Consider the following 27,316-nt stretch of genomic DNA (forward strand, 5'->3'; position numbering starts at 1 on the left):
GAATAAAGTTTTACCTAAATCCCAAATCCACACTCTTAGCCCCTAAACTCAACTGCCTGTTTGTGTGTGGGTAGGGTGAGGGTTGGGGGAGAGTAGAACATAATGACAATAATTCCTGTCTCGTGTCCCGTTTGTAAATTCTAACTATTACGATAAGCTGAGGAAGCAAACAAGTTCTAATTCAAATTGCCACTTCAGCAGCTGGGTAATACGGGTAATATGCTAAAATTTTTAAAGAGTTACTTGTGCATTTAAAATGTATATAAGAATAGCTAGTTTCAGCACATTTTAAAAAAATAATCTTTGCTTTTTTAAATAGTTTGCTTGATTATTTTGTTTCATTCTGTCCTGATCGTCAAGAAGAACAGCTCCTTACCTCCCATCTGATGCTTGCATATTTCTAGGCTTATTGCTTCTCCTCTATCTCAGCAATATAACACGATTAAGCAACTGTGTTTCCCTGTAAGCACCTTTCTTTACTCCTCCACACCCTTTCCTGATTTATCAGCTCTCACAAACTATGCATTCATAAACCAGCCAAGTGGGGCAAATCAATATGTAAGGTGTTTTTTTTTAATTGAGGTACAATTGACACGCATTATATTAGCTTCAGGTGTACAAAATAATCATTCAATATTTGTATATATTGCAAAATGATCACCACAATTACTCTAGTTAACATCCGTCATCATACACAGTTACAGAATTGTTTTTCTTGTGGTGAGAACTTTTAAGACCTACTTTCTTAGCAACTTTCAAATGTGTACGTGTTAAGTTTTACAGTATTTCTTTTTCCAGGGCAACCCCAAGTGCAGGGTTCGGTGTAATATCCCGCTAACGTAGTCCAGCACTATGCTTGGTTCTGTTGTTGCTATTTTGCTAACGAAATCAAACAAAAACCAGTAAGAAAGTCATGGGAATTACAATGCAATGAAGGCGCCTCTGCTGGCTTTTCTCTCTCTTTCTCTACCGAGGCATCCAGATCTGATATGCCAAGCTTGGTTTTCTTATTCCAAACTTGATAAATACACAGGGCTTTATAATGTGGAAAAATACCATGACCAGACAAAGGCTTTTTATACTGAGTTCAAAGCATTTCCACATGTTGAGTAATCATTCCTCATAAAGCCCCTTGTATGGTAGGCAAAGAGTAGCACAAAATTAATTATTCTTCCCTTCCCCTTCCCACCGTAGGACTGTGAGTGACTTGTCCACAATAAAGGGCAGATCAGGGAACATCACTTGGGGCTTTGCAAAGATGTCCTCCACGAAGCAGATCACTCTGCTCCAAGCACTAGCTAACCACGTGTCCAAAGCAACTGTGACACTGACTCTTCTTCAAACGTGAGAGACAAAGCACACAGAGCATGCCAAGCGGTGCTACAGATGCAACACGAGATCCAAGCACTGAGCTTAAACGCACCCTGTGCAACAACTTTAACAGATTCTGTGAGGGTGTCCAATTCATTTGTTCACTCAACAAATATTTATTAAGGCTGTAAGTAATGTGCCAAATTGGTTTATTCTCAGCAAGGTTATTAGATCAAATGGATTGTTAAATTTCATTCTCAGTTGGGTACTAAAGGCTGGATGGAGATGGGGAGTCAGGGGTGAAGAAGATGTACAAGTCAACAGGGAATAAGCCAGTTGCACATAAATTAGACCCTTCTATCTCGATTTCTCAAGTGGTATCATGTGTTGGTGACTTGGACTACTAGTCAGTCTATAAAATAGCTGAAATGCTTAATCAGAGGAGGGATTAGAGGGTCAAAATGTTACTGTTCCTTGAATGGAGGAAATACAAAATGTAACTCTAAAACTGTGTTTCCACCTGGAAAGCAAGCAGCCATATAGTCAGGTGCTGGATCCTAAAGAGAATGACATTTACAAAGAAAGAAAATGGAAATGGATGCACATTTATTAAATGTCTGATAAATGCCCAGGCCAGTACCTAGCCTGCTGAAAGTAGCCAAACATAGGATTACCAATTGTAAAGACCAGGAAGAACCCTATTACTGTGAGATAGGTTTTAATTTTAGAAAGAATCCTGAACAGGTATTTGATGATTTATACTACATAAGTGTTAAGAACAATAATCATTTGTTTTTTTCTAAAGAAAAAAAATATATCTCTACTGGTTCAAAAACTTGCAGGCTAGAAAATTCCATGTTTCGACTTGGAAAGCTAGTTTAAAAACCCCAGAATCACTTACCTGCCCCACTCTCCCTGGATGTTTCAAGGCCAAGCCTCCACTGGAGACGGCGGCAGCCACGTTCCCTTCGTGGTCCACGACCACAGCGCCCACCGTGTCCAAAGTGCCTGAGTCATTCTCCTGCGGAGCAAAAGTGGCCAGAGCATTCGCTAAGCACGGTGTGTGACAATGATGTGACCACACAGCACTTGTCGGGACAATCATGACATAACAAAATCTGAGCTAATCCTTAACTGGAACATTCAGCAATCTCCTGAAATTATTTATTATCAAGTTGCCACTTAAACTGGTTCAAGTCAAAACTTATTTTCCACTGTAAGATCCTGAACCAAGGGTGTCTGGTTGCTCTTCTCTAATAATAAGCCTAATGTGCCTTTCTAAGGGAGGAAGAAAAAAACAATTTAATATAAATTACAGTATATCGCCGTGTCTCCTTAATCTCAAGAATTAAGTTCACGATTGAGAATTTATAGAGGAAAAAATCTATGATGTAAGTGAACTAATAAATGTCCTTATTAGTATTTTTTAAATATTATATACAAATTTCTAAAAGTAATATATTCAGCACAATAAATGAAGAGAGTGACATTTCTAGTCTTGGTGTAGACCATGCTACAATTTTCTTTTATAATTCCTTCCTTCTGAGAAAATTAATGGCCAGCTCCCTTCTCTGCTATATTAATAACATGGTTGCCAATCATATGGCAGAAAACTGCATATTCTTGGGAGGCATCTTTGTGTTTCTGTGTCTTGCTCCAGGTCCCACATGCTTAAGGCATTTCACATGTAGTGACCACAAGCAGCTGTCTCCTACCTCAAAGATTTCTGGTTCACCTGTGCGAGGCAGACAAACTTTACACTGCTGGATAAAAATCAGAAGTAAAGGAAGTGGGAACAAAGTTTCATGAAAAATTATCTTTTTTATATATTAAAAAGGAAGGCTACTACAGGTCTTTAGGTTCATAGCGGTCATGGTGGTATTCTTACACTAGGGCACTGGTGCCCCAGAACCTGAGACCCCTACCCTCACCCTAGCACTCAAGTCTGTATGAAAGAGTCAGGCAGAAGCCCATGTTCAACGAGACCAGCTCTCCCTCCTGTGTGGTTTATGCTCATACTACTTACTGAGCAAGACATTATTCGTGCTGAGGGGGTACCTGCCTGAGTGGTTTTTGAAATACCACACTAAGGCTAGCCCCAGAAAAGTCAATGGGCTCCCAAGGCCACCTCAGAAGTTGAGCAACATTGAAGGGAGTTTTGAAATATTGGAAGCAGAATGTAAACAAAAGATTTTTCCTTAAAGCAAACTAGAAAATGCAGAGGCAGACTATGCCACAATGAACATTATATTAAGTCTATTAGGAGAAGGTATATCTAGATGTTTGCATTTCTTTGGTTCTTGCTCTAAATTCTAACTCCCCTTAAATATACTGTTCCACTATGACAGTACTTACTTTGATACAACAGGTGTAACTGACTGAAATGCATGCTGTGTTCCTACTCTCCCTTTTAACAGCAGCTGGGGAAGACCAGCCAGTGGATCAACATGGCCATATCCCAGAATATCACAGTTCTTCTGGTGGTAGGTTGTCTGACTTTTAAGGATAGTTTCCTAACCTGACTGTAAACCTCTGAGGAAAGGTCTGATCCACTGTTTCATTCTGCCCACAGCAGACATTAAGGACATCCTTATTCTTTAAGACAACCCTCAGAATGGGAGAAAATATTTGCAAACGAAGCAACCAACAAGGGATATCTCCGAAATATACAAACAGCTCATGCAGCTCAGTATCAAAAAAACAAATAACCCAATCAAAAGATCTAAATAGACATTTCTCCAAAGAACACATATAGATGGCCAAAAAGCACATGAGAAGATGCTCAACATCACTAATTACTAGAGAAATGAGAATCAAAACTACAATGAGGCATCACCTCACATCGGTCAGAATGGCCATCAACAAAAAATCTTCAAACAATACATGCTGGAGAGGGTGTGGAGAAAAGGGAACCCTCCTGCACCGTTGGTGGGAATATAAATTGGTACAGTCACTATGGAGAACAGTATGGAGGTTCCCTATAAACCTAAAAATAGAGCTACCATATGACCCAGCAATCCCACTCCTAGGCATATAGCTGGAGAAAACCAGAATTTGAAAGGATGCATGCACCCTGATATTCACTGCAGCTCTATTTACAATAGTCAGGACATGGAAGCAACCTAAATGTCCATCGACAGAGGAATGGATAAAGAAGATGTGGTACATATATACAATAGAATATTACTCAGCCATAAAAAGGAACGAAATAGTGCCATTTGCAGAGACATGGATAGACCTAGAGACTGTCATACAGAGTGAGGTAAGTCAGAAAGAGTAAAACAAATATCGTATATTATCGCTTATATGTGGAATCTAGAAAAACAGATGAACTTATCAGCAAAGCAGAAATAGTCACAGATGTAGACAACAAACTTACGGTAACCAAGAGGGGAAGAAGGGGTGGGACAAATTGGGAGATTGGGATTGACACGTATACACCACTACGTATAAAATAGATAACTAATAAGAACCTACTGTTTAGCACAGGGAACTCTACTCAATGATCTGTGGTGACCTAAATGGGAAGGAAATCTAAGAAAGAGTATATATACGTATACATATAACCGATTCACTTTACTGTACAGCAGAAACTAACACAACATTGTAAAGCAACTATACTCCAATAAAAATTTAAAAAATAAAAATAAAATAAACTTGGAGTAAATAAAGCACATCTGTATCCCTGGTGTAACAAAACCAAGCCCAGTAAGTCACGATACATGCCCTGCCATTCTAACGTCTGTCTTCCATCTCCTTTTCTCAAGATTCAATTTCATACAAGGCCAGAGAATGACACTATCTTAGGGAAGATTAACAATAATCAGATTTACTCATTTGGTACAGACTAAGTGGAGTCTGTCTTCTTTGGTAGATAAGATGGAATTATCAAAGTAAAGAAATGCATTGGACACATTTTATTCCAGAAAAGAGAGATAACCCTAAAGACAAATGTACTTTTAAGATGAACATTTGTTTCATTTTTCTAAGAAATAATTCCTAAATCTTTATATCCTTGCAACCCCAGATAGAGATTGTTTCTTGTTCAGATGCCAAGTCTTAACGTCATCTACAGGAGGGCTTCTCAAACTTTAATGTGCATACAAATCAATTGGAGAACCTGTTTGAATGCAGATTCTGATGGAGTAATCTAGAATCAGTCACGACTGTACATCTAAAAACCCCCGAGTAATGCTGATGCTGATGTTACTGCTCCATGGACCCTACTTTGAGAAACAAGGTCTGAGAGCATCCCACAAGGTCATTATCAGCCAGATGTCTGCTCTACTCATTCTAAGGCAAATAACTTCATAGGCACAAATCTGCTGAAGGAGAAACTTAAACCACCTAAGACCAACATTATGTCAGCATAAAAGATTTAAGCTCTATCTTGTTCAACTACCAACTGGCAGCATATCACCACAACCATAACACCATGAACACACTACAAGGTATTTTAAAGTATGATCTTATTAATCTTGCTGGTTCTTTTAGAAATAGACAACTCTCATGCAAATAAAGAGGCACTGTAAAATAACTTTCCTCAAAAACAGCAACGACAAAGTCAGGAAAGGGTATTCGTTATTAGTTCTTTTTTTATTAACTGTGACTGCTGATCCTACTCAAACATTCTATAAAGTAGAACTTTACTGAGGGGACACATAACATATACACGATGATATACGTTATCTGTAAAACAATTCTCTTAGCATTTCAATCAGGATATTGTGAACTATAACTCTTATCCCTAACCAAACTACTACAGAAAGACACAAAAGGATTATACAGAGATGGATTTACTGTAACTTGTTTTTCAAAAATGAAAAATCAAGCAAAAAATAGAGAATCCTGCTCCAAATTAAGCTAAATATTCCTAATGGCTTGCAACACCTGCAAAAATCAGAATTACTTCATAAATATTCAAGAATTAGTTCACAGATTTCACATACTGAAAAGCAACTTGAAGGATGATGAAATAACATTTAAGCATTTTTATGAAGTGCAGATAAATTGAGTGAAAGACAAACACTGGTATTTTGGCTATAATAATTTCACAGAGCTCGTCTGTACAAGAATGAAATCTAAGAAAGGCTAAAAAACACACAAATGACTGTTATTATATAGAGCTGCTATTATACTCTTACACTCCATAAATACTTAGAAGTACATGCACCACATAGATACACATGGACCTATTGTCCCTGACTGAAACATGCTAGTTGCATTAATTTTTTTAGATAAAATTGTGACTAAAAAGCAATGGCATAAACTATAGTTCCCATCGGAATAAACACATGTATATAAAGTTGGCATAGAGATTGCATGTGTTATGGAAAAGACTGAAATAAAACTTTCTTGAAGTAACCAAGGATCTAGTAATCTCTGCTGGGCTTAATGTCAAAAGTTTTCATTTTTCTTGCTCCAAGTTGGAGATGGCTGTTACACAGTTATTGTATGAATTAAATTAAGTAACACATGTAAACTAATAAATCCTTCAGAACAAAATGTAGGTACTTTCCACGTGAAAATTAAGCCTCTAACCTACACTCTAACTCTGGAACCTGCCAAGAGACACCATCTATCAGTTACTTATCTCATTAACTTGGTCTTTCTTCTGTACAGAATTATTCCAATATCAAATAGCTAAAATACAAGAATAATATCTCAAGTGTAAAAGTGCATCCTGAAACTGATGTATGGTGGGATTATCCTAATACAATAATAATACGTTGTTGTTTTTTTTTTAAAGATACCAAACCTTCCCAATACACCTTTGTTAGGCTGAAAGCAGCATTATGATTGGCCTGAGCTTCCACTTGAGAAACGCAGCTGACTTAACGCCCTCTGCGACAGCACAGTAACTTCAGCATAAAGCTTTACCACCTTCGAGCATCCTAAAGATGGAACGATAGCTCTGGCTACAAGAGACTTAGATCTGGCTCTAGGTATATCTCCTAAAACCAGCCCCCTACAGTGGGGCCACTGTGGGCTCAGAGTATATCAGCTGTGTGTGTAAAAGAAGTACAATTTAGCTAGAATTATCTACTTTCATGTGTCTGGCTTGGCTGAAACCAAGGAAAATTTGGATATAAGAATATCCAGTGACCCTTCAGAAAAATCACCCTTCTGATGTCCAATACTACAAATGATGTTTCTGTAAGCTACAGTCATAATGTCTATTTTTAAATAAACCTTTATTTTCTTTGCTTAATAAATATGCATTAAAATTTTTGCAGCACTATATAATTAGTGCCAAACATATCTACAACAGAGAAAAAAATTATATTATATAAAAATCTCTGTTATTAATTCCCTAAATCACTCAACACTGAAAACAGAAACCTTTTCAGCTCAAAATAAAAATAAAGTGTGTTAACAATGCTTTTAAGGGGCTTTAATATATCTGGATTACAGCTTTAATTATAAATTCATATCATAACAAAGTTCCAGAGGATTACCCCAAAATTCCAGACTCTCAAAGGACAATGTTTTCCAACTGGCAGAATTCCTATATAGTGTTCTGGTGGCTAATCTCAGTTTTTTTTTTTAATAATCTTACAAATAATGAATTATGGATTTTTTTCTCTTCAAAATGGAACCGTTTGAGAGCCTCAGTGTACATGTTGAGTGAGCCCGTGTAAGTGATGGTAGAGACCAGATGAACATACTCGTGACTTAGATTATTACACAGTTGAACAGTAAAAACCACCACGATAGCTTTATACAGTTTTAAATCATTTTTATTCTTATTCATATGTTGTTTAATTAATATTATTTAATTTGAACTCATAATGAACCACTGGTTAAGGATAGCAACCTAAGATATACTGGAGTTGAAATAAAAATTAAGGAATTTAAGAATGATGATAATTCTGACAAGTTCCTTAAGATAATATTAACTAGATCATTAAATTGCATCCATTTGATAAAAACACTTATAGAATATATCTCAATGACTTAAAATCAGTTTAAAAATTAATGATGAATATATCTAATTTGGCTTCTTGTTTTTCTGGAGTAAGTATTAATCACAATTTTAAAATTCTAAATCAAAAAAATTTTAATTCTAAATTAAATATACACACCTAGCTATGACCCAGCAACTACACCCCTAAATATTTACCCAAGAGAAAGCAAAATATACATGACAAAAGACTTGTCAAGAATGTTTATAGCACCTTAGTCAAACTGCAAGAGTCAAAACCTAGAAACAACCCAAATGTCTATCAAGAGGGGAATGGGTACACAAACTGTGATACAGGCAACAGTGGAGGACTGCTCAGCAATAAAAAAGAACTAGTGATATGTACAACGATATGGATAATCTTTTAGATGTATGCTGAGTAAAAGAAGCTGGACACAAGAGAGTACATAATATATGATCCCATTCATCTGAAGTTTTAGAACAGGTAAAACTACTCTATGGTGAAAAAGAATCAGAAAAATAGTTGTCTTGGGAAGGAGGTGTGGACTATGAAGGGGTATGAGGAAACTTTCTAGAGTAGTAGCAATATCATATCTTGTTACATGGTTGTATACACATATCAAAATTCATCAAATTATACACTTAAGACTGTGTGTGTGTTGCTGTTTGTAAGTTTTACCTTAAAAAAAGAAATCAACAGCTGATGTATCTATTTTAAAGTACACAACCAAGAATTCAAAACGTCAGGTCATGAACAAATTTTTCAATTTTTTCCTAATAGTATAATACAGCTATATTTATATAACATTTAATACACATTTGATTGCAATTGTAAGCAAGTGGGGGCGTTGGAAAATATGAAAGAGATAGTAAAAAATATGAATGAGAAAAAGTCTAATGTATGCCCAACTGGAAAGAATAGACAGAATAGAGAAATGAAAATATTTAAAGAGAAGATAGCTCAAATTTCCCCAGAACTGATGAAAAACAAGAATCCAGATCTCTAGGAAGCCAGAGAGAAAGAAAGGGAGCCAGATAGAAAGGAAAGCTCACCACAACAGAATGAAGGCAGAAATCCCAAAGTCCAATGGGAGCCAGAAGGCAGTGGTGTATTTTCAAGGTACTCAGAGAAAAGTAACTATAAACATAGAAGTGGGTACCTAACAAAATTACCTTTTAGGAACAAAAATAAAATAAATACATTTATAAATTAAAAAATAAAATTTGTTTACCACCAAGAGACCTGCACTTAATGAAATCCTAAAGGACCATTCTATTTAATACTGCAAACTGCCCTCCTTCTAATCCTCCCTACCACCTACTCACAGGCAATCCTAATCTTCCTTTCTTGACTCTGCTTTATCTTTTTCCCATAACATGTCATCATCTTCTAAAATATAACACATATTTTCATATTATTTAAACTGCCAATCTCCCCCGAGACTGGAAGCTCGACAAAGGCAGTAATCTTTGTATGTTTTAGGGACTTCCCTGGTGGCCCAGTGGTAAAGAATACTCCTTCCAACGCAGGGGACATGGGTTCGATCCCTGGTTGGGGAACTAAGATTCCACATGCCGCCGCGGAGAAACTGAAACCCGCGTGTCACAACTACTGAGCCTGCGTGCCGCAATCTACAGAGCCCACGCGCCCTGGAGCCCACACGACCTGGAGCCCACGCGTCACAACTAGAGAGAGAAAACCCGCACACCACAACTAGAGAGAAGCCCAGGCGCCACAACTAGAGAGAAGCCTGCACCACAATGAAAGATCCCACATGCCTCAACGAAGACCCTGTGTGCTGCAACTAAGACCCGCCACAGCCAAAAAAATAAAGGAAATAAAGAAATAAATTTTTTAAATCTCTGTATGTTTTATTCACTAACATACGCTAAGCATCCAGAAAAGTACTTGATACCTCTTAAGCACTCAATAAATACCTGTTGAATGAATGAATGAACAAATGAATTATATACTTTAAGAAGAAGGAAAATAAATGCTGTCATCCGAATGTGTCCTTCCAAAATTTACATGTTGAAATCTTAATCCCCAAGGTGATGGTATTAGGAGGTGGGGCACTGGAAGATGATTAGGTCATGAAGGCAGAGCCCTCATGAATGGGATTATGCCATTCTAGAAGAAGCCCAAGAAGCTCCCTTGTCCCTTCTGCCATATAAGGTTATAGCAAAAAGATAGCCATCTAGGAAGTGGGTCCTCACCAGACACCAAATCTGCCTACGTCTTGATGTTGGACTTCCCAGCCTCCAGAACTGTGGTAAATAAATTTCTATTGTTTGTAAGCCATCCGGTCTATGGTATTTTGTTATAGCAGTCTGAAAGGACTAAGACAATAATCCAAGAAGGAAAAGGACATTCAGGAATGAAACGAGGAATAGGTAAGCAAATAAAATGGCAAAACTTCATGTAAATCAAAATTAATATTGTCTTTAAAAATAATAATGGTTAGGGACCTCCCTTGTGGTGCAGTGGTTAAGAATCCACCTGCCAATGCAGGGGACACGGGTTCGAGCCCTGGACCAGGAAGATCCCACATGCCACAGAGCAACTAAGCCTGTGTGCCACAACTACTGAGCCTCCACTCTAGAGCCCGCAAGCCACAACTACTGAGCCCACGTGCCACAACTACTGAAGCCCACGTGCCTAGAGCCCATGCTCCACAACAAGAGAAGCCACCAAAATGAGAAGCCCATGCACCGCAACAAAGAGTAGCCCCCACTCACCACAGCTACAGAAAGCCCGTGTGCAGCAACGAAGACCCAACGCAGCCAAAAATAAATAAATTAATTAAAAATAATAACGGTTATTATTAGAAGGTCAAGATTGGGTTTTAAAATCTGGCTATATGTTATTTATCAGAGATACACTTGAAAAATAAGGACATGGAAAAGCTGGAAGAGGACAGGGAAAAGAGAGAGAGATACCAAGCAGGTACCAATCCAAACAATGCAGCTATATTAACATCAAGAAAATTAAGTTTTAAGACAAAAAGTTAATAGAACTAAAGAGTCTCTCTGTGATAAATACTGAAAGTTTAGATACACCACGGAGATGTAGTAATTCTAAATTTGTATGTACCTAAAATAAAAAATAGCCTCAAATGTATGTAAAGCAAAAACAGAGCAACAAGGAGAAATCGGCAAACCATAATACCTCACAATGAGATATTTTAACACATTTCTCTCAACTATGAATAGGTCAAGTGACCTAAATAATAATAATAATAATAATCAGTAAGAAATAAAAGATCTGAACAGCATATTAAAAAGCTTAATTAGATAGACATTCACAGAATTCTGTACCAATTAGAGTGGAAGCATTCTTTTCAAACACAAATAAATATTTACAAAAATTGACCATACATTAATCCATAAACTAAATCACAACAAATTTCAAGAAACATTGAAACATCAAACAGAATACACTCTCTAACTACAATACAATTAAGTTAGGAGTCAATAAAGGTAAATAACATTTAAAAATTAAAAAAGAAAAAAGTACTTCTAAATAACTTATGGATCAAATACGAAATCTAAATAGAAACAAAAATATTTAATAATGAATGATAATAAAAATATTACATTTCAAAACTTGTGAGAGATATAGTAAAAGTGGCACTTAGAGGGAAATTAATACCCAAAATATTAATATTAGAAAAGAAAACAAAATTAATAAGCTAAGTGTCCAACTAAACAAGTTAGAAAGAGAGTAAGATAAACACAAGGAGAAAAAACAGAGATAAGATGAAAGAGGAATAAACATTAGGTGAAAAGATCCAAAAAGCAATAAAATAAATAAATAAATAAATAAATAAATAAATAAATAAATAAATAAATAAATAAATAAATAAAAAGGAAAAAGAAGGGCAAAATTGATTCTGTGACAAAACAACTTGTTGTTTTAAACCTTAGCAAAGGCCCGGCCCTCCTGCCTTCTCCTCCAGTATGAGCCTGGGCTCTCCGGAGTAACAGCAGATACTATTAAACTCCACACTATAGGTGGCATCCTGACTCGCTTGCACTTCATCCAGTGCAAATATTGCTCTCTCCTCCCCTACCCTTGCCCCACATCAAAATGCTGCCCTTCTTCAAGTCCCAGGGCCTCAGTAACCCCAGAAAAGGTCTCCTGAATCGTTTCCCATCCACACGGGGGCCCTGGCCCTAAAAGTACAACCTAAACCCCTGTCTGGAAGACTTTTATACACTGGCTTGTTCTAAGCTCTTTGGTGGCTTGTCTTTCCCCCCTTCCACCTGGAAGCAGCAACTAACAAAGTGTCATAAGATAAATACTTTTTCATTGAACCTCATCAATAACTCAAACTTCTTGTCCTCTGAAACTGCATCTTGCTCAATTTTTATGCACAATCCAGACTCAGCCTATCCAAAGTAGTTTTCCTATAACCTCACGTTTCTCTGATTATTTCATATTTAGATCTTCTCTGAATGTAATGCTTTTGCACATCACTCCTAAATGGGTTCTGTCTCAAAAGCACATCCTTAAACAACTGCTGAGAAATCTTTTGCTGGTCCCATAGTAACCAAACTAAAGTCCAGACTCGTTTCTCACAATGTGGAAGTGATCTTTATTTCAGGACGTTGTGCATGCCCTTTGGTCTACTGTTCAAAACAAACTTCTAAGGCTCTTACCATCAAACACTAAGCCTCTCGCTTTATCTATAAAGAAATGATATATCTTTATATTGGTCACACACTCCACTGTTCAATGTTTTCTTTTGGTAACACTTCTTTACTGCCTTCCCAACCCCTTAAATCAATCATCTGGCACCAGATCACACTCCTCGTTTTTGACTAACCAATTCAGTTTCTTTAATTCCAGACTGCTTTCCTAAAAGCTCTAAATGATTAATACCCGTACAATATTTGAGTCGTAACTTCACTTTTTCCACTGGTCATCCTTCACTATCTTAAACTCAGTCACTGCCGTCTGGGAAACATGCTCAAGGGAGAAGGAAGGAATTGAGATTATTTGGCAGTTTCACTTCATAGAGGCGCATATATGAGAGGACTTCAACCACATAGATAGCGCAACATGCTACCAGCACACACACTAATAGGCTATGAATGTCATTACCTGGGCAGATTAAAAAACACATAAATAAATGAGCTAAGACCTTGCTAATTAAATAGACAGCAACAAAGTCTCTTTAATAAGAGCAGGCAACCTTTTGCAATTTAGTTGTCCAATTTGGCTCTTTCCAGGAACACCTGGCCGTGGTCTGGACCTCTGGTCTTTCATTTCAGAGCTTACATTTACCTTCTCGGGATAAAATTACACTTTTTCTTTTAAATTCCAGAGCTCCAATGGCCTTTGAACTGAGTCTTAAAGCAGTGGGGAATAACAGATAAAGGACTCGAAGGTAACCAGGACAATCTGGAGTCTATTCCTGCCAATGAAACACCATGACAATTGGGATGGGTCATTAACCTGGATTTAAGTTCCACCCTCTCCAGATTGAAGAATAATTGACACCGACTTTAATAACACAGTAATAAGTTATTTTATTTGATATGAGATTTCTAAAGCAATATTCATTTGACCGTATAATTATGAGTATACTCTCAAAAATAGAAATTATTATTCAAAATCATAAATATATAACAACTAAAGATCAGCATATTAAAAAGCAAAAAGGAGCCAAAAAACGCCCATATACTTATTTTCTTTTTGTTCCTCAACAGATCAAAATCTTATTAGAAATCAGAGATAAATCAAAGAATTACAAAGAGTAGGAAGGAGCTAAGTATATTCTAGGATGTAAAATACAATCTAAACTAATCATGACAGTACTATATCTTAGAAATTCTAACGCCATTCAAATTAACCTCAATGATGTTTTTCAGAGATTCCCAACACTCAAAAGCCTGTGTTTAATGCAAATAACCACCAGGACAGGCCCCACTCACACATACTGTATTTCAAAATATTCTCCTCATTTGCTTCTAAGTACAGTTAGTGCAAACAGACGTTCAGGGGCAGCTCTGCCTGTGTACTTACTTCCTCTATGGTCTATTTTACTTTGCTAAATTCTGTGGACAGTTGAATCCTATCAGCTGTCGTGCCCCCACTGGGGATTACAGGCTGTCAAAAGCAGAGCTTGGTTTGACCAGCAAAGCGTACTATTTTTGGTGTTGCGCACTTTGGTTTTTGAATACCTAAAAATGGAACATGTATTGCCATCCCCGCCACCCCTCTAGATGGTCTCACATATTTAGGCTACCTGCTTGGCCCCCATAAGCATTTGGGTTTGAAACCACTGTCCTGAAGAAACTCTGTGGTGCTTCTCACAGGCTTCTTCTAAACTAGGACTTTCTCTTTCTCTCTACAGTTATGTAAGCCCTACTCTTTATCCAAGCCCCAGCTTAAATTCCACCTCTTCCATAAAGCCTACCATGTGCTTATGGTAATTTATCCATCCTGCTAATCCCTGCAGCTCTCACGGATGGTTTCATTCTTCTAGCACATACCAAATGATATGATTTCCCTTTATTGTTTAATTCCTCTGGACCAAATGGGCAGGGCCTCTCTATTTACTCCTAAAGCCTACTTAAAAATCTGTATATAGATAGTACTCAATAAATGTTTGCTGGTGATAATGTTGAAGTCAAGGTAAAATAGGTACTGGAAAAAAACAAAAACAAAAACTGAAGATCCCATGAGGCCATGACCTCTGGTAGAAACTCCACTCAAAGCCTGTGCACTCCTCAAGGTCACTTGCTAGTTCCTCATAACCTCAGGTGACACAAATCAATGGAGCAATGAAAATGGAGCACTGCCTATCCCTTGAGCAAACGACATACAATGACCACAGAAGAGATGGCAATGCTTGTAAAATAAAAATGCTCTCAACACAGGAAAAAAAAAAAAAAGCACAATCACAAGCATCATAGACTTGTCTTAGCTTGCAAGGCAATCCCCATTTCCATTCTGTCCCCTGTCCCTCCTCGGAAAATCACACCACCAAAATAAACAGGTGTTAGAAAATGGGTAGGAATTTTTGTCATGGTGAAGGTCTATTCTTTTTCCTAGAAAAAGACACATGGCCTAGGAGTACATTTGTAAAACAGGCATTTTTACCTGCATAACAGGAGAGGGACTTGGTCACGTTTCTCTAGATAGCTAGAGGGGCACGCCCCCTTGTGGACACTTCCTGACTCACCTCTGGAATGGTCAGCTGCAACTGTGAGCTGTTTCTAAGAAATTATTTCCCATCATTTCCCTCACTTACTCAATAATATTATTATCAATAGTAATATTTCAGATAACCAAACTCTTCTTTCATTACATCCCCAAATATAAGCTTATTGTTAAAAGTGAGACATAGTTTTGAACTAATGTATGCTTGAAGCAAATAAAAGAAGATTCAAACTTATCTTGAAAGACCATAAGACTTACAATTAAAGAAAATAACACACTTTGCTCTCTCAAAATTAACATTAGAATCATTGACTGTAGATGTTTAAGTTAGTGATATTAATTGAGTAAAGGCATTGTTTCTAGGCACTGTGATAAGGATAAAAAAACAAAATGCTCATGCTTCCATATGCCTGCATAGATATGATAAAATAATCACACACCAATCTCAAAATGTCAAAGGTAGTAGATAATTCAATTCAACAAGCATTTATTGAGTGCCCATTACACGTACTAAGTAGAAGAAAGGAATTGGTTTTGATCTGGGTGGCATTTGAGCTGGTCCTTAAAGAAGGACTTGGATTAGAATCTCAGTAGGTGGAGAAGTGGCTGGTATTCCATTATTAATTATCACTTATTCCACAAAGAGAAAGAGACATGAGCAAAACTTAGAAATAAGAACTTTCAGCAACTCCATGAAAAATCAAATACAGAAATGTAGTTGATAAGAGAAAAAAAGATTATTCCAGAAGAGAAATAATGGAAAAGTAGGCTAGGCTCAAGTTTCAAGAGGGTTCATAAAGTCAGTTCTAAAAACTTTGGGTTTTAATCTACAGATAGTAAAGATTCTATTAAAGTTTCTCTCAGAAGAAGGACAAGACCAATGAAGGTATTTTTAAGGAAATGTATCCTGGGATAATACACAGAATTAAAGAGGAATGGAAAAAGGCTAGAACCAGGGAAGCCAGTTATAAAGATACTGCAACCATCCAGCCATCAAGGTAAAAAGGTATAGACTTGAGGGTGGTAAATATATCAAAAAGAAGCAAGCAAAAACAAAACAAAACAAAAAATAGTGCCTGTATTCATTAAACCAATGTTTATTGAGTACTTATTATATGCCAAGCTGAGAAACCATGGCAACCAAAACAGATATAATCCCTGTCCTCCTGGAACCTGCACTCTAGGGAAAGAGAAAGACATCAAATAAGCACACTCAGAGAGGCAGCTGGAGCAGCACGACAGTTTAAATGACAGGTGGGAGGGGGAGAGGCAATATTCCTGGGATCTGGAATCACAGGGACAAAGGACCTGACTCAGGCAGAATCTTGACAGTGTGACCCAGACTGAGAGTAAAAGAGCAAAAGATTGAAAAGAAAGACAAGCACCTGCTCTTATCGAGTCCTGTGGGCTCTGTTAAGGGGCCTATACTTTATTCTTAAGAGCAGCTGGAAGTCACTGAAGAGTTTAAACAGGGTCATGACAAAATCAAATTGCACTTTTAAATGATTCCACAAATGCTGGGTATAGAACTGACTGGAAAGGCAAGAGCAGACGGTTGCGATGCTACTGCAGTCATCCAGGAGACAGTGGTGAAGCTTGATTCTAGACATGCTGAGCTAAGGTATAACATGAAATGTATAATAAGCAACTGGAACAGTTCAGGGCCTGGAGAGGGGGGTGGTAATTAAAACTTAGATTCATCCATTCAAACACAGTTTCATGAAGTGGGCACTGTGTCAGGTACCTGTGGAAAATGACAATGACCTGGAGACAAATTCTGGAATAAGGAGAAAGGCGAAAAGAGCTCTATGGTACCTTCGGGAGAGCTAAATGAATAAGACTGGACATGAAGTTATTAACTGAATGCAATCATGTATATAAGTACTAACTCCTCTAGAACGTTCTATGTTCATTTAAGCAACGATTACTAAGCAGGTGCTTTTCTAGGCCCACTGTGACACATTAGGCAGAAAAAGCAATGAGTCTCAAATGCTGGCCCAATACCTCACACACCCCTGCAGATGTTCATCAGTATATTGAGAGTAGAGCCTAAAAATCGAATTTTACAACTACCCAGATGAAGATAATGGCCGGCCAGGTTTAGCATACACTAAAATAAAGGATCTCTCCATGAGAGGATCAAGAGGTTTGGACAAACTCCATGCTGCCAATGATAATATATTAGAGAATTATCAAGCTGGAAAGAATGATGGTAATCACTTGATCCAGCATGCTGACTTTACTGCTGAGGAAACTGAAGTCTAGAGAGACTCCATGTTTGCCCAAGGTCTCTGGACTAGTTAACAGCAAACCTAGACTAGAAATCCTGGTCTACTGTACCCCATTTCAGCCTGCCCTACTTCCTCCGCTCCTCAAGTAATCCCAGCCCAGGTCTTGAATTCTGAATAGTTTCTGGCATCTGACTTTTTATTCAAAATGTTCTAGGCTGATTATGGAAGAGGTGGGCCAATCAGGCCTTTGAAAACTCCAGACAGTTTTCCTTCAACCTAATTAAGCAGTGGGTCTTATCTTCTGATCTTAAAACATCCTTGTTATTGATCCGTGTGTGTGTGTGTGTGTGTGTGTATACACATTTGTCTTCTCATGTATTGGTCTACTCTGCTGGCCTTATTAGCTACACATGTGTCAACACCACTACATCTGTGATGGGTCAACTCAGGTCATTAGTACATGGTGATATCATACGAGGACATATTTAAAAGTTCTGACTTAGAATCTGATGCTCTTAACATCATGGTCTGAGCCAATTCCCAGACAGGAAGACTTCTATCTGTAGCTCCAATGAAATTCCATTCACTGGAGACACTTCCTTTTAGGAAAGCTATAATATGGTGATTTGCACATTATATACAAGATCAGCTGAGATTATCCCAATGATAACGAAGGAATGCTCTTTTTTCCCCTCCATTGATTCTGTTAAACACCAAAATTTAGAGGAGGCTCTACAGAGCTGATGAATAGTAAAAGTGGAGGGAGGATTTACAAGTCTGAACATATGATGTCAACCTATAACAAGTCTGGAAAACCACAGGTTACTTCCCTTACAAAATAAAAACAGCAGTTAAGGTCTGTTAACAGATTTCTTGCCTCACTCTTATCTCACTTATAACTTTAAAACTCAGTATAAATTTAAGGCATAGCTTCGTAAGGGTTTAAGGAAGACTCGGGAAGAAATCCAACCTACTAGCTATTGAATCTTTATATGAGAACTTAGAAACTTTTTCTGAAACAGAAGGAAAAAAAAAAAAAAAATACTGCAACTGTCCAGCTATCAGGGGTTGAAAGTTCTGGATTTGGATAACTGATGAATTGACATAGACATTTAAAGAAACCCCATGGTGGCGGGGGAATGAATTGGGAGATTGGGATTGACATATATACACAAATATGTATAAAATAGATAACTAATAAGAACCTGCTGTATAAAAAAAATAAATTAAATAAAATTCAAATCAAAAAAAAAAAAAGACCAACTTCCAAGTTGAAAAAGAGGTTTAAAAAGAGTCTGCCTTCTGCCTATCGAACGTGTATCTCTCTAAATAAACTTGCTTTCACTTTAATTAATTAATTAAAATAAAAAGTGATTTAAGAAAATGGAAAAATAAATAAATAAATAAACAAATAAACAAACTCCATCAAATTATATTGCAAAGGAATAATGGTCATCAGACTGTATAACCTACATAAATGCATGAGGTGGTGGTAATCTAGTAATATAAGTATTTAAGTTACTGACCTACTGATTTACATGTTAAGTCTTATAGGCTTAATCAGTAATCAAGATAGTCTTAGGACAGGAAAATATAATTTTTAACATATTACTTACAATTCAAAGAAATAATTTCAAATGGAAGATAATCACTCCACAGGATGAATTTACAGTTTTATTAAAAAGAAAATACCCACAAATATATAAAGTATATTTCTTTATGTAAAAGAGAAGGCAAAGAAGTTTCTTACTTCTGTTTACTCATATACCTATGCTTTAACCATCTTTTTGAGAAACACGGAAAGACTCCAGATCAAGAAAATGTCTATAAAAGACTAATTACTCCTTCCTCTGCACATATAATACACAAAATGTACACAAGTACAAATAGAACAATCTGATGAAAACATGTTGTTTTTTGTGCATTTATTTCCTTTGATCTTAACCTACCTCTCACCCAAAAAATAACAGTGATTTAGTATGATACAGTTAAGCGTTTATATAATAATTTCAAGATGGTGGATAAAAGGGAAAAATGTTACCCACAATATACTTCAAAAGAATAGAATACATTTATGTGAAGCACACAACGCAAGGCCCAACATTTTCCTTCTGAAACATGTGGCCAATTTGATGTCCCTATGTGGTGGCTAAAGAACACAAAATTAAAAGTTGTAGAATCTCTTTAGAGTGGTTTTCAACACACAACACTGTATAAAGCATTGCAAGATTTTCTAAACTTGTTCATTAGAAATTGAAGAATGAAAGATTCACACAATGGAAAAGTCTAATTATCTTTCATTTCACCACCCTATACAAGTACTGCTTTACCTAAAAACCAATGAAATTAATTGAAAACTTAAATTACTTCATAAAAGTGGTGAGAGAAGGCAAAGAATTTCATGTACATCCAACTGTAAACTCTGTTATTAAAGAAAAAGACATGGAAACTATTTCGACAATATGCTTGTGAAAAATGAAAAGGAAAAAAAAGGCTTGAAACATCAAAAATGCCGAGATCAAACAATACCCCCAACCTCTTTTAATACTCTAAAAATAAAAGAGTCCCTTCTAGTAATATCCAGGGCTAGCTGTTTGAAACTGGTATTTATGAAATCTAGATTATCCTGTGCATTGGGTCTGTTTGTTTTCCCAAAGTATCTCCTCTTTGTAGCAACTCTTTCTGTTATATAACAAGGTTATGTAACAATTCAGTCAGTTCTGTAGCACGAGCTAAGAACCTCAATTGGCCGATGAGTTTATTAGCACTTCATTCCAAAAGAAAGTTTTCTTTTTCAAAAATGCTTAATACTAACACAACTATCTTTTACTTTTTGTATCAAAACAAAAGATAAACTTAAAACGTGTCATCACTTCATCACGTACACCACAAGAATTATTGATAAATATTCTAACAACAATGAGAGTCTGTGGCAATCCTGTCAGGGGAGAATGCAGATGCCCATGTGTGGGAACTACAAAGGACAGAGGAGCATGCTGAACCGCACCATTCCTTTTCACAAACACAGTTCTCGATTTGCCTAGCTCTGACACAGACAAACGTCAGTTACCACAGCTCAGTTAAATAATACCAGTCACTCAACAGCCTGGTCCAAACTTCAATTACATGGTATAGTAGCTGTGAGTAATTGCATAAAGTATAAACTTCACTACTCGGTCTTTAGTTCAAAGATCACTATGTAAACTATGTAAACGTTAGATGCCCATCATGATCAGTGACCAATCATGTCGTTTCACTCAACATCTGTCACGGATGGGTCACCGTGCACAGACAGCTAAGTGTGTAGTTGTGTTACCTCCTTGTCTCCCAGTGATAAATCCACATGACATTTTACAAATATCGATAATCAAAATAGGGCACTAGCCAACTAAGATGAAAGTGAAGCAAAGAAACAAAAAGTGATAATGTTGGAAGTGCAATTCTAGTAAAAAATAAGTGACGTTATGGAAGAAATAACTGACTGTGGGAATTTTCAACACTGCCACCATTCAAGAGGCTCAAGATCTGCAGTCAGAGGAACTTAGTGAAGACAAAAGGATGAAGATGTCCCAGAAGAAGTGACACTGACAAAAAAGATGACATGAAAGGAAAGCTGAGAGATACCGTACAACATGGAAAGAGCAAAGGATAGAATGTTGAAAGCTGATGCAAAATTAAAAAGAGTTTGACGAGTCACCATGACATAAACAGATGCTCACTCCATATCATAACTTACATGACAGGAAAGCAAGCACTGTTCAAACTACTATTGATAAAGGGTTTTTTAGAGAGAAAAAACCTACTTTAATTCTGATGTTTTAAATTAGTGTACTAAATAAATATTCATTTTAATTACTTTTTTGTTTGTTTCTCTACACATTTATAACCACCAGTAAAAGAGTTTTTAATGTTTTGACAAAAATGTTTAAAGGTCATGGAAAAAGTGTACTTTTTTGCCATTAAGATCCCTTTGCACAGTTCCGGTTTGCACAGTCATTTTTATGGTCCAGCACTACCATGCAAAGTGTGTACTATCTATACACAGCAAGGGAAAGAAAGAAGTAAAGAAAAATCCAGAACAGTTGGGTCTACCCAGATAGGGGAGTGGAACAGAGCATAAACAACTACTACTTTTATATTACACAGCACTACAGGTAAATAATAATCTTTTCGTTCTCCAGTATGTCTTCCCTCTAAGTCACACCAAAAAAGCATGGATGAAACAGAGATGTCAATTATTAAGAATAGACAGTTACTCAGAATTTATTCCTTATTTTTTAATATTGTATCTTAAAACCCATGTATTCTGAAAGTGAGGATAAAATGTGTTTTATTTGATTTATGGGGAGATTAGCTGCTTAACCCACTACTGGTTTGTAGCAACAAGGGACATATTAATTGTGCAGAAGAAGACGATAAAAAAAAGTTCTCCATTTACGCTACACACTGTAGATTACCTCCTTAATAACCACTCTCCTCCGCTTCCTTTGACAACAAAACAACTAATTTTTGGGGGGAAGACAATGTGTCTAGCAGCAAGTCATGAGCTATGAGATAGTAATGAGGAAAATCCACTTAATTTCCTAGGCTCCTTTGCAACTGGGAATAGCCATGTGACCAAACTGTGCCCCTTGTCCACTGCCCCCCAAAAAAACAACTAAAGAGAAATCTATTGAGAGAGATTCTGGACAACTTTTGCATCCCAGATAAAAAAGTGACAGACACATCTGGCACTAGTCTCCCCGCCCACACCCTCCATGGTCTCACCTTCTTCTCACCTTGAATGCAGATGTGACACCTAAAATTATAGGAGCCATATTCCATCCATAAGACAAAAGGCATGAGAGAAAAGGCCCAAGAGAAATCCCAGATATGTTGGCTCCAGCATCATTGGAAACCCAAGCTAATGAATGCTTGCAACCACCCACCTCCAGAATTTTTTATTATGAGGCAGAGGGCCAGGGAGCAGGGGGAAAAATATGCATTTCCTAAGTCGCCATCAGGTTTTCTGTTGTTTGCAGCCAAAAGCATTCCATTAATTAACCATTCTTATTTTAAACTAAGTCAAATGTAAATGGTCAAAGACGAAGAAAAACAGAAATACCCTAATTAATTGAGGTAGCAAGCTGATTAAATATTCTTCTTGCTTTAATTCTGATTTCTATTAGTACTGTGATAATGTCTGGACAATCAATTACTTTTTTAAGAAAAACGAGAAATATCAACGCAACAAAAGTTGCTAAGTTTATTTATTTTATTTTCAGGCTTTAAAAGATTTATTCTACTGTATACTCCTTTCAAGACAATATTTATCTCCTTCAGCACTGAGTAACAAAAAACTGAACATTAGGAAAGTTACCAAAAACTCTATTCTTTTTATTATATTTATATACCCAACTCACAGCTTCTTTTATGTAGCCACAACACACAGTAGTTCCAGGCTTTAGTCAATGCTGGCTAACCAGAACTATGCTGAAACTATACACACAGGACAGGGAGAAATAAACTAAATACAGGTTGATTTAGAAAATAGCTATTTGTCCTTTCCTGTCACATCTCCAAAAAACTGCTACACTTCCTCTCAAAAATTATAATTTTCTGCGCCATTGGCTCCTTATCTGGTGGTCTTTTCTTTCTCGAAGCATTTTTATTACCTTTGCCAAGGTTATACAGCAAACATCTGCACAACAAAGCCTGTGGCCCGCATCCTTCCCTAAAGGCAGAAGCTGGGTCCTAGTCAAACACAGTGCTTTGTACACATTAAAGTTCATATATTCTGAATACTAAAAATATTCTCCTGTCATTTCAGGGGTCTAAAATACTCCATTTGAATCATGCCTGAATTCCACCTCTCCACCCACTACTAGTGACCTCCATTACCACCCTCCCTTTCTCCATTACAAGATTCCACCCAGAGTAGCAGTTTCCCTTCTTTTTTGGCTGAGATGAAGGCAAACAATGGCAAAGGCAAAAACGATGGTGTCTCAGTCAGTGACAGTCACCAAACACTTGAACATCCATTAACACATCTGTTCCTCCTAACAGCCCTGCTACGGGAGCAGAATATCCCTATTTTCAGTTAAAGATAAGGAAACTGAGCCTTCCTAGGTGAAATTACTGAGTGAATTCACAGAAGGTAACTGACAGTGGTACAGTGTCTTGACCCCATCTCCCCACCTCTCTCTCCCCACTCCACAGCAAAACTTCTCAAAAGAATTATCTCCACCCTGTTCTCCCTGATGGACCCACTCCACCTGCTCTACAATCCACCACGTCGTGGAAACTGTCCTCATCCAGGTCCAAAGTCTCCAGGTGCCGAGTCCAGTGGCCAGTCCTCTGTCCTCCTACCTGTTTTGTCAGCAGCACTTGACCCAGGTGATGCCTGACTTTGAACGCTCCTCTCTGCTTCCCAGACACTCTCCTGGTGGCCCCTCTGCCCCACTGGCTGCTCCATCTTTCTCTTTTGCTGGTTTCTCCTCCTCCCAACGTAGACATGTTGGCCTGGCCCAGGGTTCAGTTTTCAGACCTCTATCTTCACTCACTACTACTAAGTGAGCTCATCTGGCCACGTGGATTCATATTCCTTTTGATGCCAATGATTGTCAAATGGGAATCTCCCTCCTGACCTACCCCTAAGCTTCAGATGCATATAACCAACTCCACAGTTAATCTTTCCTGCTGCCACATCCAGCTTTTTATTGCAAATCCTCTTAACCAGGTTGATAAGTGGTTGTTTAAATTTTTCACAAATTGAATATTCTCTGGGTGAAGGACAGAATCATAAAGAAGGACACATACTGTAAATATTTCCTTTTTATTTAAAACACAAAACCAATTCATTCATTCGCTAGCCAATCTTTTCATGTAAGACTTTCTCTGAATGTGAGCCTACATACAAATGTTCCATATCATCTTCCTATAACACCCTGGACTGTCCTATGATTTCAAGTTTTATTTTATCTAAAAGTAGAACAAGAATATAAATACACTAACAACACAATACAATCTGAATGCACAGAGCTTCTAGATTTTTACGATTTTTCTCAATCTTTTACAGCTGGTTTGCCCATACTTAACTCTACAGCAACTTTTTATAGACCCACTCTGCTTTTTCAAGTTAGTTTTCAAACAAACAACTCTCTCAGTTTGCAAGCAGACAACTCTCTTTTTAAGCTCAATATTCATCACTTTATGAGAGACGATGAATTATGATAAAGGATAAAATGATAAAAAACAATGAGCATAATGAAGCTCTTGGTGGCACAAAATTCAACTGAAAGGAGTAGAGGAACATAGCACACTAAAAGTGGTCTATTACCTTTGCATGTTTAGGGTGCCTTGGCATCAGATAATATGTTTTATCGTGAAAATGAAAAGCACTGGTTAATCTGAGTTCATTAAGGGAACATGGACTAAGAAAGTTCTTGATTTCCACTTCCCACCTCCATCACCTTGAAGCCATACTTACTCCAGCTCCCTGCCCCACCTTAGTAAATGGCAATACACTATGACTAAACTAAAACTTTTAAATCCCCTCTCTATAAGGCGTCAGTAATTCCTGTCTTTCTAGGAGCCCTTATAATATATCCTGGATATATTCACTTCTCTCCATCTCCATCCCTAACATCCACAGTCCATGTGGCACCATCTCCCAACTGTAATAACTTTGTAACTAATCTCCTCACTTCTGTTTTTGCCTCCCCCTGTTCTCCATGTAGCAGCCAGAAAGAACTCTGTAAAATGTGAATAAGGCAGTATTGCTTCTCTGCTTTTACAATAACTCATTATTCATGAAACAAAAGTGGAAACTCCTCAAGGAGCCGGCATCTACCTTCCTCTCCAGCTTCAGATCATACCATCCTCCTCCTGCCCACCCTGCTTTAGGCACAATGCCCCTCTTCTCCATTCCTCTGATATGCCAAGTCCCCACCAGGGCCACTGCACATGCAGTTCATTTTTCCTGGAACACTATTCCACTGACTTCTCATAAAACTCACTTCATATTTTTCAGATGTCGCCTCAAATGTTACACCCTCAGAGAGGTCTCTGTTGATCATCCTAACTAAAGGAGTCCTCTTTTGAGTCTCCCCTCCATCTCTCATATCCAAGTTACTTTGTATCATATCATCTTATGCTTTTTTTTTTCCTTTATATCAGTTATCAAACATGGTAATTATCTTACTTGATTGTACGTTTATATGTTTCTGTCTCTAGACACTAAAATGTAAAATTTCATTAGAGCAGGAATTACCTCCATCCTGTTCACCACTGTTTTCTTACTACCCAGCTCAGCACCAAGAGTAGCTGCTTAGTAAATAATTTCTGAATAAAAAAATGAATCTTCTGAATAAGACCAGCTTAAGATATTCTCTATGAGGTCAACTGATATTTCTATGCATAAAAACCCTAAACTGATGTTCCTGAAAAAAAGACCTGTGTAAGAATGTTCATAGCAGCTTTATTCATAAAGTACAAACCTGGAAATGAACCAAATGTCCATCAATAGGAGAATGGATAAACAACTTACAGTAAATGGGAATATTATTCAGTAATAAAAAAGAATAAACCTGTGACACACTGTCTCAAAACATTTTGTGAAAGAAACCAACTAGAAAAGAGTACATTCTGTATGATTCCAATTATATAAAGTTCAAGAGCAACACAAAACATCTATGGTGATAAAACTCAGAGCAGTGGTTACCTATAAAGGGTAGAGAATGGCTGAAAGGAAGTACAAAAGAACCAGATATGTTCTACATCTTGATAGGTAAATGGGTTACATGGGTATATATATATATTTATAAAAATGATTAAATTGCTCACTGTATGCAAATTTTATCAGTTTTTTAAAAGAACAGAAGTCCTAAATTTGCTTACTCAGACATCACATGGGATGCAAAAACCGAAGAAACAGAACCACACTACTAGCCACTTTCACCAAGGTCTACCTACTCATTTGTTCATTTTCCTCCTAAATTTCTACTCTTCTCTGGCAGAAAAATAAAAAGGTTTGGACCAAAATGTTTGATTAATTGTCCCATGTGGCAACATACTGGAAAAATATCTATCACCATGAGAGAAGATTTAGTATGCATTCATAGGTGAATAAACCATATATAGCTATGACGGAAAGCATTAGCCAGTACATAAGCAATTATAGGACTAATCAATGAAGAATATTAACGAGATGCCAAGTTATATCAAATGACGATGTGACATGAGAACTCCATCATGAACTGTGTGCTAACGGACCTCTAAGCCATAGTTTGAGCATGAATGTTATGGTTTTTAATTTTTCTATCCCCCAAAACACCTAAGAAATGCCACACGCAGACTCATGATGGCACACAAGTGCATGAAATGCAAACAAAGAAAATATAAGAACAAGAAACAGAGACATGTAATTAGAATGTACAAAAAAACCTACGTGAATCCAATATATACATTTCCTTATAACACTCTATCCCCTAAACAGCCATGTTCATCCAGAGTTGCAAGGACCAAAACAGCAGCCATGAGCCACATGGAGCTACTGAGCACTTAAACTGTGGTGAGGACAGATGAGAGGCTAAATTTTTAATGTTATTACATTTTAATAAACTTTTAATTTTAAAACAGAGTTTCAATTCAATTTCTGGGAAGTCTTAAGTATGTTTGTTATGTAACTTGTTATGTAAA

General features: G+C 37.1%; 1 protein-coding gene across 9 annotated transcripts in view; it reads right to left on the reverse strand.

Moving 5' to 3' along the window:
• The window catches only part of TASP1 (taspase 1), a 378,792-nt gene that overhangs the window by 283,334 nt on the left and 68,142 nt on the right, over positions 1 to 27,316 (reverse strand). For 8 of the 9 annotated variants that reach the window (XR_014235381.1, XM_082359163.1, XM_082359160.1 and 5 more), the window contains exon 8: positions 2,213 to 2,332. The exons of the other annotated variant lie outside the window; for it this stretch is intronic. Coding sequence is in view for 7 of the 8 variants with exons in the window: in XM_082359163.1 (XP_082215289.1) it covers positions 2,213 to 2,332 (120 nt within the window). In the remaining variant the exon portion in view is untranslated. The remainder of the gene's footprint in view (positions 1 to 2,212; positions 2,333 to 27,316) is intronic. 9 annotated transcript variants of the gene reach the window in all.

The sequence above is a fragment of the Balaenoptera borealis genome (assembly GCF_965194805.1).
Source record: "Balaenoptera borealis genome assembly, chromosome: 16".
Classification (NCBI taxonomy): domain Eukaryota; kingdom Metazoa; phylum Chordata; class Mammalia; order Artiodactyla; family Balaenopteridae; genus Balaenoptera; species Balaenoptera borealis.